The sequence below is a fragment of the Gallus gallus genome, chromosome W (assembly GCF_016699485.2).
Source record: "Gallus gallus isolate bGalGal1 chromosome W, bGalGal1.mat.broiler.GRCg7b, whole genome shotgun sequence".
Classification (NCBI taxonomy): Eukaryota; Metazoa; Chordata; class Aves; order Galliformes; family Phasianidae; genus Gallus; species Gallus gallus.
In genome coordinates this window covers 1,902,392-1,924,994 of record NC_052571.1, presented here as the reverse complement: position 1 = coordinate 1,924,994, position 22,603 = coordinate 1,902,392, and the positions used below count along the sequence as shown (strand labels likewise).

The following is a 22,603-nucleotide window of genomic DNA, read 5'->3' as shown; positions in this document are numbered from 1 at the left end:
CAGCCTTATCCTGATCCTTGGTCACCAAGTTGCCTGTGGCATCCAATAAGGAATAGAGATTCTCCCTAGCCCTCCTCTTGCAGTTGATGTATTTATAGAAATATTTATTGCTGTCCTTCACCTTAGTGGCCAAGTTCAGATCTAGCTGGGCTTTGACTTTTCTAATTTTTTAGAATTCCTGCAGAAGCTGGCAGTCCGTGGCTTGGACAGATACACTCTTGGCTGGGTAAGAAACTGGCTGGAGGGCCGGGCCCAGAGAGTGGTGGTGAACGGAGTTAAATCCAGCTGACGACCAGTCACGAGTGGTGTTCCCCAGGGGTCGGTCCTGGGGCCTGTCCTCTTCAATATCTTTATTGATGACCTGGATGGGGGCACTGAGTGCACCCTCAGTAAGTTTGCAGATGACACCAAGCTGGCTGGAAGTGTCGATCTGCCTGAGGGTTGCGAGGCCCTATAGAGGGATCTGGACAGGCTGGATAGCTGGGCTGAAGCCAATGGGATGAGGTTCAACAAGACCAAATGCCAGGTCCTGCACTTTGGCCATAACAACCCCAGGCAACGCTACAGGCTTGGGGCAGAGTGGCTAGAAGACTGTGTAGAAGAAATGGACCTGGGGGTGTTGATTGATGCTTGACTGAACATGAGCCAGCAGTGTGCCCAGGTGGCCAAGAAGGCAAATGGCATCCTGGCTTGCATCAGAAATAGTGTGGCCAGCAGGAACAGGGAAGTAATTGTCCCCCTGTACTCAGCACTGGTGAGGCCGCACCTCGAGTGTCCAGTTTTGGGCCCCTCACTGTAAGAAAGAAATCGAGGCCCTGGAGCGTGTCCATATAAGGGCAACAAAGTTGGTGAGGGGTCTGGAAGACAGGCTTTATGAGGAGCGGCTGAAGGAGCTGGGATTGTTCAGTCTGGAGAAGAGGAGGCTCAGGGGAGACCTTATTGATCTCTGTAAATACCTGAAGGGAGGTTGTAGTGAGCTGGGGGTCGGCCTCTTCTCTCGGGTGACTAGTGATAGGACTAGAGGGAGTGGCTTCAAGCTGCGCCAGGGAAGGTTCAGGCTGGACGTAAGGAAATACTACTTCTCTGAAAGGGTGGTCAGGCACTGGAATGGGCTGCCCAGGGAGGTGGTGGAGTCATCGCCCCTGGAGGTGTTTAAGGAACATTTGGACATTGTGTTGAGGGACATGGTTTAATGAGAACAATTAGTGATGGGCGAATGGTTGGACTGGATGATCCTGTGGGTCTTTTCCAACCTTGGTGATTTTATGATTCTATGATTCTATGATTCACTATGTACCTGTAATCATAATAAGTAGCTTGCCCACTCTTTCAGAGACCATAAACTTTCCTTCTGCTCTTGAGTTCTAGCCTAAGGTCTCTGTTCAGCCAGTCCAGCCTCCTTGCCTGTCAGCTCATCTTCCTTGACCCTGGGATGGTCAGCTCCTGCACCTTCAAAATTACTTCCTTCAAGTGTTCCCAGCCTTCCTGGGCTCCCACATTCTCCAAAACTACCTCTCAAGGGACCCTCTCAACCATGGTCCTAAAGAGGTTGAAGTCTGCCCTCCGGAAGTCCATGGTGGTAGTTCTGCTGACTCCCATCCGTGGTTCAGCAAGGATTGAGAAATCTAGCATCTCATGATCACTATGCCCCAGACGGCCTCCAACCTTTACATCCCCCACCAGACCTTCTCTGTTAACAAACAGCAGGTCCAGGATTTTGCTTCCCCTCGTTGGCTCTTTCACCACCTGTGTCAAGATGTTATCTCCCACACACTCTAGGAACCTCTGGGACTGCTCCCTATCTGCTGTATTATAAATCCAGCAGATGTCTGGAAAATTGAAGTCCCCCACAAGAACAAGGGGGAGAGACCTTGAGACCTCACCCAAATGTCTATAAAGTGTGTTGTCCACCTCTTCATCCTGGTTGGGTGGCCTGTAGCAGACTCCCATAATATCAGTCTTATTGGCCTTTGCTTTTATTCTGACCCATAAGCTCTCAACCTTATCATCACCATCATTCATTTCCATACATTCACATTCTTTCTTAATATAGAGATCTACACCATTGCCTTTCCTGCCTTGCCTTATCTCTTGTGAAAAGTCGGTAGCCATCCATCACAGCACTCCAGCTGTGCGAGTCATTCCAACATGTTTCCGTGATGGTGACTATATCATAGCTTTCCGACCGCACAATGGCTTCCAGCTCCTCCTGTTTATTACCCATGCTACATGCATTAGTGTAAAAGCACCTGAGCTGGGCCTCCTTTTGAGTTTCCCTAATACCCTCTTGAACACAAGACTGTGGGATCTTACTAGCACATCCCTCTCCTACAAGCACTGGCACATTACATACACGTTTCATTCTAGTGACCCCAGTTATACCCCCACCCCACTTCGTACCTAGTTTAAAGCTCTATCACTGAACCTTCCCAACTCCCATTGTAAGACCCCTTTTACACCGGTGGGATAAGCTACTCCTATTTGCTCCCAGCAGGCCTTGGCTCGTGCAAACAGAGCAGAGGTCAAAAACCCAAAACTCTGCCGGGCACACCAGTCTCAGAGCCAGGTATTAATCTGTTGACCCATCATATTTAGTCCCTCATCATTCCCTATAACTGGAGGGATAGAGGAGAACACAACTTGTGCTCCCGAACCCTTGACCTGTCACCCCAAGGCTCTGAAGTCCTTTTTCATAGTCCTTAGGGAAGTTCTTCCTATATAATCGCTGCCTACCTGAAACAACAATAGGGGATAGTAATCTGAGGGCCAAACTAGGGAAGGAAGTTTCTTCCTTATGTCTTTAACCCAGGCCCCCAGGAGGCAACAGACCTCCCTGTGTAGAGGGTCTGGTCTACATATTGGCCCTTCTGCTCCCTTCAGCAGAGAGTCACCAATGACAGTGACCTGTCATTTTTCTTTGCTGATGAGGTTTTAATGCTAAGTATGGTCCAGCTAGACTTTGGTGACACCACCAAGTGGGGAGAACCATCATCACCACCATTGTCCAGTTGTCCCTGCAGAGCACTGTACCTGTTCTGCAGGGGCAGCTGGTGAGGCAGGGGAATATCTGGGTGGGTGCTGCTGCATCGCCGAGCAGGGACCTTTTGCCATTGCCCCATGCCCCTCAGTTCTTCACCATTGTTGCTAGGGGGAGGACAGGGGACTCACTGCAGCAAGAACACTGTCTGCCCATCGGTTCCCCTCTATCACCTCTTTGCAAGGCGGCAGGGGGTGACATGCTCCATGTTGAGCCTCAGCTGGTTGCCTAGATCTCAGGGCCGATAGGGACTGGCACCACCAATCAATCTCCCTCTCACATTCCCTTATGCTCCTCAGCCGCTCCACCTCCTTCTTCAGGTCAACCACAAGGCTAAGTCATTTAGCTGGTTGCATCTTACACAAGTGCTGTCCCCCTCACCCAGCACTGCAAAGGCCAGGCTCTGGCACTCACTACAGCCAGAGACCTGCGCACTAGCATGTTGTTTTGGGACCTCAGTCTGAGTCTCCACATTTTTCTTGGCCACAGCCTTCCTTTCATGTGTGCATGGGACCTCAGTCTGGGTCTCCACATTTTTCTTGGCTGCAGCCTTCCTTTTACATGTGCATGGGACCTCAGCCTGGGTCTCCACATTTTTCCTGGCAATAGCCTTCTGCTGGGGTGCAGCCATGGCAAACCAGCAGACTCACTAGCACTATTAGGGTAGCCTTAATGGGGTGTGACTGATCAGCTCTGCCCTGCTGCCAGTAGTGCCCTCACTGCCCTCTCCCTGTTACCAGACTGTTAACAGGTGCCCCCACACTTATCACTCGCTTCATAGTGAGATAACAACTCCACCTCACTGTGGAGTCCGGTGAATAGGTGGCTTACGGTTTCTCCACATTTGAATGGCCCACGTGATTCACACACCCTGACTCCTCCTCTCCGACCCTGCTTCCCAAGGCCATTCAAATTTTCCTTCAAGAATGGGGTGTTAGACATGTTACAGGCATTCCTCGTTCTCCCACTGAACAAGCTATCATTGAATGTGCTCATCAAACAATAACATGTACTCTTAATAAACAAAAAAGGGGGAATACGGGAGACACACCACAAGAAAAGTTAAGGCTTTGCTCGTGCTAAAGTTTTTGAATCATGATCATACAGATACAACTCAAGTAGACTGTCATTTTGGGGCCTCCCCAATGCTCAAGGAATGGCCAATGGTTAATGTTCAGAGTATGGCCACAGGGCATTGGGAAGGTCCCTTTCCATTGATAACTTGGGTTGTAGATATGCTTGTGTTTCTACAGGACTGGCCCTAGGTGTGTTCCAGTGCGATATATTCAGCCTCATCTCAAGGCAGAAAATAGCATCCAGCCCTTATAATGACTGGGATTATGTATTTCTTACTTACTGGTATTGTTTTGCAATTTTTTGTATTGTAGATAACTTATGGGTGCCATAGTGAGTGGTAATGCTATGACAAAAATGGGTCATTTTCCTGTGTTACTGATGCAGCCTCAAAAATAAGAATTATTAGGCATTGTCTAGGTTGCTGTGTGTTTCTTCCTCTATTTTAGTAGTAGATCAAATGTGAATTGAACAGGATTCGATGTTACTGGTGTTGGAATCTATGGGAATAGCTCTTTTAGTGTAATTTCAGCACCCCATTATCAGTAACGTTTGGTTATGATGTTCTTAGCCTATCAATTAGCCTTTTCTTAATTTGCAAAGACAAAACCTGGAAAGGAATCCCAGGCAAAGGGATGACCCTGTGTTATAGAATGATTAACTCTCTTTTATCCCACTAAACAGGATTTTAAAAATATGATCGTACATCACTTGAGACAAATGTGCACACTATCTTACTTTGATTCTACATATGATTCTAATATACAGTTCTGGAATACTGCCCAACAGATTTTTAAGTTCACTGGTCCCTTCAATTGGCACCTATGTCAGGGACCTAAAAGCCCCTGACTGGAGAATGATCTTGGGATGGAACAAAGTATTCTGATAGTTTTAAGGGAACTGATATTTGTGGCTACAGCTGCAAATATTTTGTTTCATAGAGCAAGCTAACCTTGGTAGTTCATTTTGTTTTGCAATCAAGTGTTCCACTTGAGCTCTGTATCACACACTGGCCACGCGGATGCGATGCCCAAATGGAAAAACCCTTCTGACCCTGAGAAGAATAAAAGCAGGAGAGAATCTGCAATGGGTGAGAGAGGAAAAGTGCCCTTTGAAGCAGGGGACACCCTGCTGGCACTGCCTATGGCATCCACCACTTGCATGTTCCTTCGCTCTCCTTTTTGGCAGTTTGCCTTCTCTCAGGGGTCAATAAGTAATAATGCACCAGCTTAGGGAGTTCCTGCTTATGGGATTATCTAAAATGGATGCCTGTGTGCGTGTGTGTGTGTGTGTATGTTGACTAAAACTCATAACCCTCTGTGCTGCTCTGAGTGCATAGTTTGCTTGTCTCTGCTCCTGAGACATCCTGTCTCTCAAATCCAAACATACCCTGAAACAGCACTGCTCAAGCTTTAGCCACACTCACCAAGTTAGAATGTTGGATGACTAAGTTAAGCAATGCCACTAGTGATGCTCTAGCAGGCTTGCCCACTGATATAGATTCTGACATGCAACTTTACAAAGTCATGAGGCCACTGATTTTCTATTATTAGCCCAAAGGCATGGTTGTGAAGATTCTGAAGTTATGTGTTATATGAACCTTAGCGATCATTCAAAAATCAGTACATCAGAGTATACAAAAGTTGAAGACTCTCTCTAATCAGTTATTGGTACACAAAGAATGGGACCCTCGGGGATTCTCTTCCAGGCTGCAGGAATTTGGGCCATGAGCCAAACGTGTTTGTTCTTTTCTTAATAGGTTTAATAGTATTTGTAGTCATTATGCTTTTTTTGCCTTTTCTCTTTTCTTACATTCAGCCTGTTTACAATCAAAGCCTTGATTGACTCATGATAACCTAAATGCATCCAGCAATACTGTTACAAAGTGTTATACAAAATGAAGGAGAACGCTCTAAATCAGTTAGTCAGGATGCTGTGTACAAGCTGTGATTATGTTATTAATATGATTAGTCCTATTATTTTGTAGTATGGTAATAGTTTGCTAATAAACAAAAAAGGGGGAACTGTGGGAATACAAGAAAGACTATTCAGAGCAGAAGCTGCAGAGCAAGATAAACAACATGAGAAAGCAAGGCTGAGAACCAAGGACACCTCCAGAAGGAAAGAAAAACAAAGTCAAGTAAGCTGCGTGATAATGACCCTGATTGGAGGAAGCGCGCGTGGCTAGGAACGACTCATGACCCTGATTGGATAAGCGCCTGCATGCATGGTTAAGGAGTGTTTGTGGAATGTTTTGTTGACATGTAAAGGCGGGTAGGCAAGTTACAAGAGAAAACTTGTGAATGTATATAAGGGATGTTAGAACCTGTATTAAATTATTTGGATCGTTCACATCTGAGTATGTGCCTCAGATGCTGTAAATACGCAACTGTACAAAATAATATCCAGGCAATAATACCTGTAAGAATGAGAAATAATTATCTTAGAAAAGATATAAAAGCAATAAAAAAGAACATTGCATGAAAATCCCTTTCTGGCTGAGGAAATACAAATGCAAGTTGGATTTTCCCAAGGTACTGACATCATTAATTTCCTAGTTAAGCATAAAGCAAAGAAACTTAGCAGCAGAAGTCTAATGATGTTATGAAATGGAAGAATCATCTATTAAACACAACACAACAGAAATGAATGAAAAAGGACTAAAGCGGGGTGCATTAAAAAGAGTGTGGCCAGCAGGTTGAGGGAGGTTATCCTCCCCCTCTACTCTGTCCTGGTGAGGCCACATCTAGAGTACTGTGTCCAGTTCTGGGCTCCCTAGTTCAAGAAAGGTGGGAACTTCTAGAGAGAGTGCAGTGGAGGGCCACAAAGGTGATTAGGGGCCTGAAGCATCTCCCTTATGAAGAAAGGCTGAGAGACCTGGGACTGTTCAGCTTGGAGAAGACTGAGAGGGGATCTTATCAATGCTTATAAATATCTAAAGGGCAGATGTCAAGAGGATGAAGCCTGAATCTTTTCTGTGGTGCACAGTGACAGGACAAGGAGCAACAGACAAACTGAAACACTGTAAGTTCATTCTGAACGTGAGAAAAAAAACTTATTTACTTTGAGGGTGACAGAGCACTGTAACAATCTGCCCAGAGATGTTGTGGAGTCTCCTTCTCGTGAGATATTCAAAACCTGCCTGGATGCTTTCATGTGTAAACTACTCTAGGAAACCTGCTTTAGCAGGGTGGTTAGACTAGATGATCTCCAGAGGTCCTTTCAAACCCCTATGATTCTGTGATGCTATGAAAGAAAGAAAGGAAGCATGCTTTCCAGAAATATCTCTAGTGATGAATAAAATTTGATTACAATTTTCCCTTATCATCATGGTATTTAAATAGTCCTCACTATCACAGCTGTTATTTTATTACTTTAAACAGTTACATAGTTTTTAATGCCCTCATTTTCACTTTTAGATTTTTTATTCTCATCTTGCAGATGGTAAGCTGGAATACAGAAGCTAAAGGGATGTCTCATCAATACAGGAAACCTATGGCAAAGCACAGAAGTGAACAGAATGTCCTGCTGAATACACTGTTATCTCACTGCTGTCCTCTAAGTGTGAGACTGATTCTGCTTCCATCTTTTTTTTTTTTTTTTTTTAAACTTTGTGTGGTTAAATGATGGATACAGTACTATTTGGTTTGTTTTTCAGTATGGAGGAGAGGCCTGCACAATGTCATAGCCACATAACAAAGATGTACAAGGGCTGCTCCGAAAGTAATGCCTCCCATTTTATTATGTGAGCACATGACAGAAGTGGATACTGGTAGTATGACAAGAGCCAGTCTGACAAAATGGTGTCTGATATGGAAGTGCATATGAAGCAAAGGTATGTAACTGAATTCCTCCATGCCAAAAAATTGCACCCCTTGACATTCATTGATGATTGCTGAACATTTATGGAGACCAAACATGAGATGCTACCACAGTGAGGCAGGGGGTGGTATGTTCAGCAGTGGTGACAGTGGGTCACCTCTGCTGGTGCAGGTTTGTATGAGCTTGGCATACAGGGTCTTGTTCACTAATGGTGGTGCCTACGTTGAAAAATAGCATTTTATAGCTGAGAATTTGCTCTATCAAATAGAATTATTATGCTCTTTGTATCTGTTGTAGTTTCCATATAAAAATATGAGACATTACTTTCAGAGCAACGGAGATATTGCATTCTAAGCTTGGATTTATTCAGGGGATTTAAAAAAAAAAAAAGTATTTCTTCATTAGATCCTCCCACTATGTGTGAGACATTCTCAGCATTTTATACACCTTTTTCCTGGTTTCTCTCTCACACAGCTGATCTGATAGCTATCTCACCTGCACCTTAAACCTGGCCTTTCAGAGCAAGTAAATTGTAGCACAGCATGACAGCACATAACAAGAAGCCTTTTATCTGCTGCAGCCTCAAACCCAGACACAACATGGAGAAGACAAGGGGAAATCTGGGATATTTCCCAGGTAATGCATCCCTCTACCTTGTGGGGGAAGGAATTCACACTGCATTACTCAACTATTGTCTCACTTGTCCTGGGCTTATTCTGTCATGTACTCAAGTAAACTACTCACTATTGCCATAATTAACATCTTCTACATGAAGGAATGTTATAGATCAACAGAAACCGGGATACATTTGCAGATCCTATGTATTGATAAGCAAGATCAAATCATCTAAGCTTAACTAAAAAGGCAGGAGTCCTCAAGTAGTATCTCAGAACATACCTAGTTCTGTTGCACACGTTACCAACCACCTCACCATTTCCCGCCGTCGCCAATTCAGTGTTGACAGCGTCATCCGCATCACCTATTAAAACGACATAAACAAAATACAAATTAGTTCTATTGCTAAATCAAGGCAATATACCAACAATTAGGGATTTAATTTAATCAGAGATGCTGGGGTTCAAAATAGCAGCTTCTTTCCCTTTCCACTCTGCTTCCTCTTTTCAGCTGATATGTCAAAAGAGTTGAAAAACACTGCTCAGCTAACTTAGAAGAGTATATTCCAGCTTTAGGTTCTTCAAGGATAAAGGAGAGACTGTGTTTTATAGGAAAAAAAAAAAAAAAAAACAACAAAACCAACAGAAACAATGCCTAACCAATTACTAACAATTTCTCTATCTGAACAGAGTCCCTGCAAAGAAGTTCCATCAGAAACCATTAGTAACTCAGAAAAAGCAATTTTTTAAAGCTTTGAGTGTAGTGTACATATTTTATATCACTTGCAGTTAATGCCTACAATGTTTATTGAAATGTGGGCAAATATGTGTCATGGTTTTATGATTTTAGCTATCGGTATTCCACATCCTAACATCATGTCAAGCTCAGGGAATTAGAGTTAATACGTCAGTTCTGTGGACTGACTTACGGATACCTGGTTCTCAGAAGAGAACTACATACCCCAGAGGACTTTGCATTCAGAGGAGAAGATAAGACCCACAAATCAGGAGACCCGCTCTCTCTCTCGCTCGCTGCCTGGCAGTGTGTGGATGTGTGCCCCAGCTGCTTCGCCTTCAGTTCAGAGTAAGGTATTTTCGGTTTCAGACACTCTCTCTCTCATTTTATTTGATGAATTAGCCTCAATTTCAATTATAATGTATTATATTGTGTTATCTTGCATTCCAATATCATATTTAGTAAAATTAACTTTCCTCCTCAGATTGTTGCCGCTGTTCTGTTTTTGGGCCCAGCTCCTATCTCCCTACCTTCCCCCTCTCCCTTCCCTTTTTTGGGTCGGGGAGTCTATGGGCCTGCTGCCCCCTGTCATGGACACAGATTGATCTAGATAACTCCATGACAATAAGTTTGTTCAGAAAAAACTACTGTTGTAGTAGGCGCTTGACGGGGATATGTGCTGTATGGGATAGGCCTCTCCCTAAGCACAGTGAAAGGGTGCTGTTGTGCTCAGACAGACTGTCCTTGCTAACGAAGTAAACAAGATAAGAAGGCGAAGGAATGAGGAGACAATAGGAGCCAAATAAGGAATTGTAGTAAGGGGCTAAGATCAAGTACGGACGAATCAAGACAGGGCACGACAGCTCAAGTAAAGGTATATAAGCTGTGCTTAGTAGTGAATAGACGCCACTTTGCTGCTCATCATATTGGTGTGTGTCTGCAGTCATTTGGCCCTGATCAGGTAATTGGTCAGTGTACGCAAGAGGGCTAACACAGGAGGCCAACATCGCAGTTGCAGAAGGCAACAAACTACAGTCCAGTGAGCCTCACCTCTGTGCCTGGGAAGATCATGGAGCAGATCCTCCTAGAAGCTATGTTAAGGCACATACAGGATAAAGAGGTGATCCAAGAAAGCCAGCATGGCTTCACCAAGGGCAGATCCCGCCTGACCAACCTGGTGGCCTTCTACGATGGAGTGACGGCTTTAGTGGATGAGGGAAGGGCGATGGGTGTCATCTACCTGGACTTCTGCAAAGCCTTTGACATTGCCCCTCACCACATCCTTTTCACTAAATTGGAGAAGTATGGATTTGAAGGATGGACTGTATGGTGGATTAAGACTTGGTTGGCTGGTCACAGCCAAAGGGTTGTGATGAATGGTATTGTGTCAGGGTGGAGGTCAGTCACAAGTGGTGTCCCACAGGGGTTGGTCTTGGGACTGGTGTTCTTCAACATCTTCATCAATGACATAGATGATGGCCTCGAGTGCACCCTCAGCAAGTTTGCAGATGATAACAAGCTGAGAGGTGCAGTCGATATGTTGGAAGGAAGGGAAGCCATCCAGAGGGAACTGGACAGGCTGGAGAAGTGGGCCCATGTGAACCTAATGAGTTTCAACAAGGCCAAGTACAGGGTGCTGCACTTGGGAAGGGGCAATCCCAGGTGTTTATACTGACTGGGCGACGAACCCCTTGAGAGCAGCCCTGTGGAGAAAGACTTAGGGATCTTGGTAGATGAGAAGCTGGACATGAGCCAGCAGTGTGCGTTTGCAGCCCAGAAGGCCAACTATGTTCTGGGCTGCATTAAAAAAGGGGTGGCCAGCAGGGAGGAGTAGGTGATTGTCCCCCTCTACTTCGCTCTTGTGAGGCCCCATCTGGAGTACTGCGTCCAGGCCTGGGGCCTCCAGTACAGGAAGGACGCAGAGCTCTTGGAATGAGTCCAGAGGAGGACCACTAAGATGATCAGAGGGCTGAAGCACCTCTCCTATGAGGAGAGGTTGAGGGAATTGGGCTTGTTTAGCTTGGAGAAGAGAGGGCTCTGGGTAGACCTCATTGTGGCTTTCCATTACTTAAAGGGAGCATATAAATTGGAGGGGGAACAGCTGTTTACGAGGGTGGATAGTGATAGGACAAGGGGGAATGGTTTTAAACTGAGACAGGGGAGGGTTAGATTAGATATTAGGAGGAAGATTTTCACACAGAGGGTGGTGACACACTGGAACCGGTTGCCCAAGGAGGTTGTGGATGCCCCATCCCTGGAGGCATTCAAGGCCAGGTTGGATGTGGCTGTGGGCAGCCTGGTCTAGTGGTTGGCGACCCTGCCCATGGCAGGGGGGTTGAAACTCGATGATCATTGTGGTCCTTTTCAACCCAGGCCATTCTATGATTCTCCTTCTGGAGAACCCTCCTTGGTGAAGCTTTCCGTTGTGAACCTTGAATCTTTTGATATGGCTGATCAATCTTGTTCCCTTCCTTTACGGCACCTTTCTGTTGTTCCAGTTTTTCTGTCATCATGCCTTTGTTGTAACACCTTTTCCATTGATTTCATCTTTCCAATTGCTGCACCATGGGATATTGATGGTCATTTGGAATAGCTGCTGTGCACACAGAAGGTGTTAAGCAACTGTTTTGCCTGGCCTGTCAGAAGCTCCGTCTGTTGTGGGGTTCTTACATGTACAAGAGCAACAGGTACTGATTGATACGAAAACTGCACAGACGGCAGTACCGCACCAGCAGGGTTTCCTTGCTCCCTATTCATAAGTTGACTCGTCTACTAGAGAGTCAGGTAGTGATCAGCAAAACTCACCTTTTAACAGCCCCATTTGGCCAGTTTGTAAGTACACTGGCGAATGGAGGCTGATGGTAGACTACCGTGACTTGAATAAAGTCACATCCTCCACTGAATGTTGCTGTATGGGACATGGTAGAACTCCAATATGAATTGGAGTCAAAAGCAGCTAAATGGTATGCCGCAATTGACATTGCTAACATCTTGTTTCTCCATTACATTAGCCAGAAAGTGTAGGCTTTTCAATGGTTTACGAGCTGGTTTGGCTCAGTTCCATGACTAGTGGGACGGGGTGACCCTCGGACCCACGCCCTTGGAAAGGGGAAAAAGGGGGAGGGTAGGTAGATGGGCCTAAAACAAAACAGCAGCAACCATCTGAGGAGGAAAGCTTATTTACTAAAAAAATATCAGAATGCAAGATAACACAATATAATACAATATCATACAATTGAAGCTAATAAATCAAACAAAATGAGAGAGAGTGTCCTAAAACCAAAGGCCCTAGTCTAAGTAAGCTTAGGCAATACGGCACCTGCAACAGAGATGAGTCAGAAGATCAAAAAATGGACATCTCATCTGCACGTGGTTTTTATTATTCCCTGTGAGTAGAAAATGGTAAATGAACAGCAAACAGTCCTCTGAGAGATGTAGCCCTTCTTCTCTTCTGGGACAGGTACCTGGAACTATCCACGATCCACGGAACTGGAGCATTAACTCTTTAACTCCCAGTGCACTACATCATGTTATGATGTGGAATACCAACAACAAAAGTCATAAAACCATGACAAGGCCACAGTTTGCTTTCACTGGGAGGGGTGTTCAGTATACCTGGAACCGTTTGCCCCAGGGGTGGAAACATAGCCTAACCATTTGCCAGGGGTTGAACCAAACTGTTCTGAAACAGGGCGGTGCTCCCGAGCACCTGCAGTACATTGATGACATCATTGTGTGGGGCAATACAGCAAGCAAAGTTTTCAAGAAAGGAGAGAGAATAATCCAAATTCTTCTGCAAGCTGATTTCGCTATTATGCAAAGCAAAGTGAAAGGATCTGCACGGGAAATTCAGTTCTAAAGGTATAAAGTGACCAGATGGAGATCATCACATCCCAACGGATGCAGTCAACAGAATTACTGCTGTCTCCGCCAACTAGTTAGAAAGAAACACAATCTTTTCTGGGCATAGTGGGTTTTTGGAGAATGCATGTTCCAAAGTATAGCCTCATCGTATGCCTCTTCATCAGGTGACATGGAAGAAGAATAAATGTACATGAAGCCTTGAGCAGTGGCAGGCTTTTGAGCCAATCAAACAAAAGATAGCCTGTGCCGTGGCCCTGGGGCAAGTACGGATGGGGCATCATGTAAAAAACATCCCCTACAGTGCTGCTGGAGAGAGAGGCCCCACTTGGAGTCTTTGCAAAGGGCCTCAGGAGAGGGACTTGAGGCCGACCTCTTGGATTTTGTAGTTGAGTTTACATGGGGTCCGAAAAGAACTACACTCGAAACGTGAAGGAGATATTAGCCATTTATGACGGAGTTCACGGTTCTTCTAAACTAATCTATACTGAAATGCAGTTCTTTTTAGCACCCCATCTGTACGTGCTAATCTGGATATTTAAGGGAAAGGTTCCCTCCACCCATCATGCCACAGATGCAACTTGGAGAAAGTGAACTGCATTGATTACACAATGAGCTCAGATAAGGGACCTCACTTGTCCAGGAATACTACAGGTGATAATGGACTGACCTTAAGGTAAAAAGTTTGGAACATCACCAGGAGAAGAGGTATTGCATGCTAAAGAGGACCCACCGTACAATGAATTACCAGAAAATGAAAAGAAATTTGCCCTGTTCACTGATGGATCGTGTTGTATTGTGGGGAAGCATCGCAGATGGATGTCATCAGTTTACGGGCTGGTTAGGCCCAGTTCCATGACTAATGGGGTGGTGAGACCTACAGACCCATGCCCCAGGAAAGGGGGAAGGGGAAAGGGGGAAAGAGTAGGGAGATAGGACTAAAAGCGAAACAGCGGCAACGATCTGAGGAGAAAAGTTAATTTACTAAAGATATCGGAATGCAAAATAAAACAATGTAATACAATATCATTTGAACTGAATGTTATGATGTGTATATGGTAACTGCTGAATCACGGCCTGAACCTCTGATTGTTCACCTGAGGCGAGCACTGAGTCAGCCGTGGCAGCACAGGTGAAGGCAATTCACCTGTGTGACCAGAAGGGGTGGAGCCAGCCTCCACCTCTCCTAGACCCCATTTAAGGGCTGACTACCACTGAGGAAGGATCTCTTTCTGAAGGTTGCTCCTTTTGGAGTTTTTCCTGTATGCCTACAGTGTAGGTGAGCATTTTCCATCTATGTCTGATTATAATCTTTTTAGCTATACTCTCTGTGGATCTCTGACCACATCTGTCTGTATATTTGTTAACTATGCAGATGTGGAATACCGATAACAAAAAAATTATAGAACTGTGATAATGAAAGCTGCTGTGTGGAGACCCACGTGACAAGTTGCAGAGGCCACTGAGGGAGAAGGAGAATCAAGATACTTTGTAAAGGTTATCCAACTGACCCTAGAAGTTGCTGAACGGGAGGGGTGGCCAATGCTTTACCTTTATACTGATTCATGGATGGTGGTGAATGCCTTATGGGGTGGTTACAGCAGTGGGAACAAAATAACTGGCAAAGGAGGGGTAAACTTATTTGGGCTGCTGAACTGTGGCAAGACATTGCTGCCCAAATAAAGAATATGGTTGTAAAGGTGCATCATGTAGAGGCTCATGTGCCCGAGAGTCAGGCTACTGAAGAACAACAAAATAACCGTCAGGTAGATCAAGCTGCCAAAATTGAGGTGGCTCAAATAGACTTGGACTGGCAGAACAAGGGTGAATTATTTCTAGCTCGGTGGGCCCATGAAACTTCGGGTCATCAAGAATGAGATGCAACATATAAGTGGGCTAGACACAAAGGAGTGGACTTAACTATGGATGCTATTGCACAAGTTATTCATGACTGTGATACATGTGCCATAATTAAACAAGCCAAGAGGATGAAACCTCTCTTGGGGGGAAGGGTGATGGCGAAAGTATAAATGTGGGGAGACGTGGCAGGTTGATTATATCACCTTGCCACGATTTCGCAATGGTAAGCATTACGTGCTTATTATGGTGGAGGCAACCACTGGGTGGCTTGAAACATATGCAGTACCCCATGCTACCACCCGAAATGACATGATGTCTTGAGAAACAAGTCCTATGGCAACATGGCACTCTAGAAACAATTGAGTCAGATAATGGGACTCATTTCAAAAATTCACTTGTGGATATTTGGACCAAAGATCGTGGCATTTATTGGATTTATCATATCCCTTATCATGCACCAGCTTCTTGTAAAATCAAATGGTACATTGGGTTGTTAAAAACCATGTTGAAAGCAGTGGGTGGTGGAACATTTAAGCATTGGGAAAAGCACTTGGCGAAAGCCACCTGGTTGGTCAACACACAAGGATCTATCAGTCTCGATGGTTCTGCCGGCTCCCTACGTACTGTAGAGGGAGATGAGGTCCCAGTAGTACATGTAAAGAGCATGTTGGGAAAAGCAGTTTGGGTCCTTCCAGCCTCTGGAAAGGGCAGACCTCTCCGTGGAACTGTTTTTGCCCAGGGACCTGGGTTCACTTGGTGGGTGATGCAGAAAGATGGGGATGTTCAATGTGTACCACAAGGGAATTTGATGTTGGGGGAGTGCAGTCAGTAATTCCATGTTTATATATACATATGTGTGTGCATGTGTTTAATGGTTGTTAATTATTGGGTTTTCTTTTTGTTTGTTTGTATATATATTAAGCATGATGTGATGATGTATAGTAAGGGGTCGAATGTCAGTTTTATGATTTTTGGTTATCGGTATTCCGCATCATAACATTATGTAGTTCACTGGGAGTTAAAGAATTAATGCTTTAGGTCCAGGTAACTGTCCCAGAAGAAAAGAACAACTACGTACCCCAGAGGACTTTGCATTCAGAGAGAAGATAAAATCCCTGGCAAAGTCATGGAACCAGGCTCTCTTCCCTTCTGTTCATCCTGACTGCCCATCTTGCCTCAGCATTAGTGTAAGGCCTTCGGCTTTTGGACACTCTCTATCTCATTATATTTGGTTTATTAGCTTTAATTATATTGTTCTATGTTGTATTATAGTGTGTTATCTTGCATTCTGATATCTTATTTACTAAATTAGTTTGTTTCTCCTTTGATTGTTGCTGTTGTTATTTTTTGGGGCCCATCCTCTCTTGTCTTTTTCCCTTTATCCCCCGTTTCCCCTTTCTGGAGGCGCAGATCTGCAGGTCCCTCCCCTCTGCTAGTCACGGAACCGAGCCAAATCAGCCCATAAACCATGACAGGTCATTAGTGTTGGAACATCTCAAGTGTATTCTGTCTTTCAGAACCTTACTAGCACAGACACTATAATATTTGCAGGTGCATGAGGGGCTTCCGTTCCTCTATTTGTCTATTGTATGCGAGGTCAGTGCAAGTATTACTGCACACATGCAGACAGGTACTGCTGGCAGAACTGATGAGCAAATCAGTGCAGGTGATCACTTGATGCTTATTTGTTTTTCAGATAAGCTATGTAATTCACAGAGTTTTCATATCATTTTCAGACTTGGTGACTGTAAAGCAAAGAAAGGAGATGACAGAGCCTTTGTTTGAGATACAGGTGCTATAGAACAAGATATCAAAGAAAGAGGAATTAACTCATCCCTCACAGCAACAGTTTGGAAAAAAGGGTGAGCTGAGGAATGCAGATGCAGCCTTCTCTGGTTCAAACTCTGGCGCACTGCAAAAGGGAGGGGAACCCATGCAGACTCTGTGTGCATATGTGCTCCCATAAGCATGGCTAGAAGCACCACTGAGATGGGGAGAGAGAAGAAGGGTGGATCTAGGCTCCCTCCCACTCCAGGCACTCACGTGCTCACGTACTGGTTCAGGCTGTGTGACCTGGCAATTCCACTGCACTGACCTATTGAGAAACTCTCTTCAATTGATAGCACAGATCTAAAACCTTTTTTAATAAGAGGTTTCTCAAGAACTTATTGAACAGAAGTGGAATATTTCTTGTCTTACATGGGTTACAGTATAAATTAACTTCAGCTCCTCCTTGATCAATACATGCTTTATCTGAAATACTTGGGGTTTCTTTTATCATCAGTTAACTGAAAATTCATCATGTATAGTGGAAAAGTGTTAGCCTTCGATTTTGTGTGCATCAGTGAAGGAAGTCACCTAGGCTCCTTCTCTTTGGTGGAGAGAATTGGACAGATATTTGCACTTCAAAGCATTTTGACTTAAGGATGCCTGTTTTTCTTCCTGAAAGACTTCAACTAAATGTTGGTTCTATGCTCTGTTAGCCATGTTTTCATATTTCAAAATGCGTTGAGTTGATCCTTACAGATAAATTTACTTTCATTCAAAATGCTTTTTTCTCATCTAGCATTTAGATTACTGTTTAGTCAAAATGATACTGCAATATTTGATGTCAACAAAGCCAGCAAATTTCTTATTTTGTAACAACCAGTCACTAAGCTGCCAAGGTGGGAATGTTTGGAGGCAAGCGTGAAATCATTGGTGGATGCTTGTAACTATGTTTATTAAAGATTGCCTGCTCATTCATGCTCCGTGGAGTAATTAAGAAGATGGATAGACTTCTATCTACAACTTAGGACTAAAGGGAGTGGCAGGAGTTAGATGATGTGACAGTGGGCTACATGTCACTTTGAAGTCTCCTTAGTATTGGGAGGGCATGTGCTGAGAATCCTCTTACAAGTGCTACTGACTCCAATCTGTTTTGTGAGTGCATTTTATGACTTTAATACGTATAGTTAATCACTGACAGCTTTATGTTTTACTTACTATGTTTTTTATTTCATTGCTACAAATAGTAATGTCACGATCACTGATATTGTAAGAAGAAAACTACTTGCTTTTCTTACTGAGATGTCTGTGGTGTCTGTCCAGTTAGCCAAAGCAAACTTTCCATGCAAGTTCTGTGCAGCATTTTTTTTTCATAGAATAGTAGTATCATAGAATGGCCTGGGTTGAAAAGGACCACAATGATCATCGAGTTTCAACCCCCCTGCTATGGGCAGGGTCGCCAACCACTAGACCAGGCTGCCCACAGCCACATCCAACCTGGCCTTGAATGCCTCCAGGGATGGGGCATCCACAACCTCCTTGGGCAACCAGTTCCAGTGTGTCACCACCCTCTGTGTGAAAATCTTCCTCCTAATATCTAATCTAACCCTCCCCTGTCTCAGTTTAAAACCATTCCCCCTTGTCCTATCACTATCCACCCTCGTAAACAGCTGTTCCCCCTCCAATTTATATGCTCCCTTTAAGTAATGGAAAGCCACAATGAGGTCTACCCAGAGCCCTCTCTTCTCCAAGCTAAACAAGCCCAATTCCCTCAACCTCTCCTCATAGGAGAGGTGCTTCAGCCCTCTGATCATCTTAGTGGTCCTCCTCTGGACTCATTCCAAGAGCTCTGCGTCCTTCCTGTACTGGAGGCCCCAGGCCTGGACGCAGTACTCCAGATGGGGCCTCACAAGAGCGAAGTAGAGGGGGACAATCACCTACTCCTCCCTGCTGGCCACCCCTTTTTTAATGCAGCCCAGAACATAGTTGGCCTTCTGGGCTGCAAACGCACACTGCTGGCTCATGTCCAGCTTCTCATCTACCAAGATCCCTAAGTCTTTCTCCACAGGGCTGCTCTCAAGGGGTTCGTCGCCCAGTCAGTATAAACACCTGGGATTGCCCCTTCCCAAGTGCAGCACCCTGTACTTGGCCTTGTTGAAACTCATTAGGTTCACATGGGCCCACTTCTCCAGCCTGTCCAGTTCCCTCTGGATGGCTTCCCTTCCTTCCAACATATCGACTGCACCTCTCAGCTTGTTATCATCTGCAAACTTGCTGAGGGTGCACTCGAGGCCATCATCTATGTCATTGATGAAGATGTTGAAGAACACCAGTCCCAAGACCAACCCCTGTGGGACACCACTTGTGACTGACCTCCACCCTGACACAATACCATTCATCACAACCCTTTGGCTGTGACCAGCCAACCAAGTCTTAATCCACCATACAGTCCATCCTTCAAATCCATACTTCTCCAATTTAGTGAAAAGGATGTGGTGAGGGGCAATGTCAAAGGCTTTGCAGAAGTCCAGGTAGATGACACCCATCGCCCTTCCCTCATCCACTAAAGCCGTCACTCCATCGTAGAAGGCCACCAGGTTGGTCAGGCGGGATCTGCCCTTGGTGAAGCCATGCTGGCTTTCTTGGATCACCTCTTTATCCTGTATGTGCCTTAACATAGCTTCTAGGAGGATCTGCTCCATGATCTTCCCAGGCACAGAGGTGAGGCTCACTGGACTGTAGTTTGTTGCCTTCTGCAACTGCGATGTTGGCCTCCTGTGTTAGCCCTCTTGCGTACACTGACCAATTACCTGATCAGGGCCAAATGACTGCAGACACACACCAATATGATGAGCAGCAAAGTGGCGTCTATTCACTACTAAGCACAGCTTATATACCTTTACTTGAGCTGTCGTGCCCTGTCTTGATTCGTCCGTACTTGATCTTAGCCCCTTACTACAATTCCTTATTTGGCTCCTATTGTCTCCTCATTCCTTCGCCTTCTTATCTTGTTTACTTCGTTAGCAAGGACAGTCTGTCTGAGCACAACAGCACCCTTTCACTGTGCTTAGGGAGAGGCCTATCCCATACAGCACATATCCCCGTCAAGCGCCTACTACAACAGTAGTTTTTTCTGAACAAACTTATTGTCATGGAGTTATCTAGATCAATCTGTGTCCATGACAGGGGGCAGCAGGCCCATAGACTCCCCGACCCAAAAAAGGGAAGGGAGAGGGGGAAGGTAGGGAGATAGGAGCTGGGCCCAAAAACAGAACAGCGGCAACAATCTGAGGAGGAAAGTTAATTTTACTAAATATGATATTGGAATGCAAGATAACACAATATAATACATTATAATTGAAATTGAGGCTAATTCATCAAATAAAATGAGAGAGAGAGTGTCTGAAACCGAAAATACCTTACTCTGAACTGAAGGCGAAGCAGCTGGGGCACATATGGTATTATAGTGTGTTATCGTGCATTCCGATACTATATTTAGTAAATTAGTTTCTTTCTCCTCAGATCATTGCCGCTGTTTTTTTTTTTTTTATTATTCTTTTTTTTGGGGGAGGTCCCCTGTTTCCCTTTTCCAAAGGCATGGATTTTGGAAAAGAAATCCCTCCGCCCCACTAGTCACGGAACCGGGCCGGACCAGCCTGTAAACCATCAAAATTTTTTGGTGGAGGATGCGGGCAAAAGCTGCTTTTTAGAACAAATCTCTCTCTGCTCTCGGAGAGCTTCATTGGGAAAGTTTCTCTCTTTCACAGGTGCTAACTGAAAACTTGACCTTGAAAGTCCAGGCGGACTGTCAGTATTTTGAGATATTTTGTAAACTTTGAGCACTGCTATCTTGCTTTAGTAAAGAGGAAGGAAAAAAAAAAAAAAAAAGATTCTCCTCTCTGTTTTAAACCAGTTTGTAGGGAGAGCTACTAATTTCACAAAACTTGTGATTTTGAAGCAGGTTCCCAGTCTCTCTTTCGAATCCTTCATGGATTGTTTGAATGCTCATCTGATCACACTGTTAATCTCCCTGAATGCACTGTTCGTCATTGTAATTATTATTACCAGAGAGTACTGAGTGGCAGGGTGTATGGAGAGACTTGGGAGAGACTTTAGAGAAATGGACATGTTTGGTGTCATGGAACTTTACTCCTGAACACCTAAAAGACCCTGAGAGCCTGAACAGATATTTGAGACAGGGATGTTGCGGCTCAGGCAGATCTGAGGAGGCACAAATGATTTGGGGCCTGGCTAATGCTTATCGGGCCTTATTTAATACTATCCCAGAGAGGGAAAGAATTCCAGAAATTGAAAGAAGGATTGTCCAAGCCGAGAAGGAGAGTGTCTGGGCCGAGCAAAAGGGTTTCCATGCCGAGAAGGAGAATTTCCGGGCTGAGCGAGAGAATCTCCAAGCCGAGAAGGAGAATCTCCGATCTGAGCGAGACACACTCCAGTTCGAGAGGAACTACCCCGAGTCCAAACGGGATGTACTCCGAACTGAGCGAGATGCCCTCCAGCACGCAAAATTCAGTCTCCAAAGTGAGATAACCAAAATTCAGTCTCATCAAGCCAAGCTCGAATCTGAACTAAGCACTCTCATAATTCAGCGAGATAGACTCCAAGACGAGCTGGAGAGTAAGAGCATCGGGACTGACCAACCTGATCAACCCCAGGAGGCACCAGAATCAATGTCACTTACCCCTGTAAGAGGACGGAAACCGAAACGAATTTCCACTCAGTTAGAACAGAAGAAAGAGGAGGAGGGTGTAGTAGAGGAAGCAGTCAATGTAAGAGAAGAGGAGAAGGGTGAAGTAGAAGAAGCAGGCGATGTAAGAGAAAAGGAGGAAAGAGGTCCGGTGGAGTGGCTCCAAGGAACTGGAGTGTCCATGCCCTCAATAAGACTGCATGCACAAACACCAAGGAGGGCAGGAAGTCCTGAAAGAGCAGGAGGTGAGCAAGACATCGTAACCATTGTGGATAGATCTTTGAAAATGAACCAAATTCGTGGCCTGAGAAAGGACTTCACACGCCACCCCAATGAGCCTATTGTCACCTGGTTACTTCGATGCTGGGACAGATGACCTGATGCCTGAGAAAAGGAAATGGACTGATATGGAAAAAGGCATCCGTTATTTGAGAGAATGTGCCGTGGTGGAAATGATATACAGCCCTGACTTAATCCCTGACGAGCCAGACCAAGAGCATGATCCTGAGAAAGTCCGGTGTATACCAAATATGTGGCGCACATTCACTAAGACTGCACCAGAAAGGTATGCCAGTACATTTGCAGCAATGTATGGCAGAGGGGAAAGAAGACCCCTTATAGATGATCTGGTTAATAGACTCCAAGACTTTGAGTTGCATTTAAATCCTCTACGAGCTTGTGTTTCAACCATCACAAGGATAGTTGAAAAGCTAGACAGAATAGAGAGTAATCAAGAAGATATAATAGACGAACTGTCTACCAAACGTGATGCTGATGGACCCATGGTGGACGAGGACCAGAATTCCCAAAACCCTCCACTGGAAGAGCTGATCAACTTGGTGTCCTCCCGACCTACATCATCCAACATCTCAGCCATCAAAAGGGGACGTCCTCCTGCTAGAGGAAATGATAACGATGAGGCTATAACACGTCTTGCCTTGTGGCGTTACCTGCGTGACCATGGGGAAGATATGAAGAAGTGGCATAAGAAACCCACTTCTGCACTTCAAGCACGGGTAAAAGAATTACAAGACAAATCAACCACCAAGGTGAAGTCCTCCAAAAGGGTGATCGCTCCAGTTGCTGCAGACAACCAAGGTAACAAATAGAGGGGCCCTGCCGCCAGC

The 22,603-nt window shown here is 44.9% G+C and overlaps 1 protein-coding gene across 2 annotated transcripts in view; it reads right to left on the bottom strand.

Moving 5' to 3' along the window:
* The window catches only part of LOC100859602 (zinc finger SWIM domain-containing protein 6-like), a 452,492-nt gene that overhangs the window by 30,528 nt on the left and 399,361 nt on the right, over positions 1-22,603 (bottom strand). For both annotated transcript variants that reach the window (XM_025144610.3, XM_025144611.3), the window contains one exon: positions 8,831-8,912. In XM_025144610.3, coding sequence (XP_025000378.1) covers positions 8,831-8,912 — 82 coding nt within the window. The remainder of the gene's footprint in view (positions 1-8,830; positions 8,913-22,603) is intronic.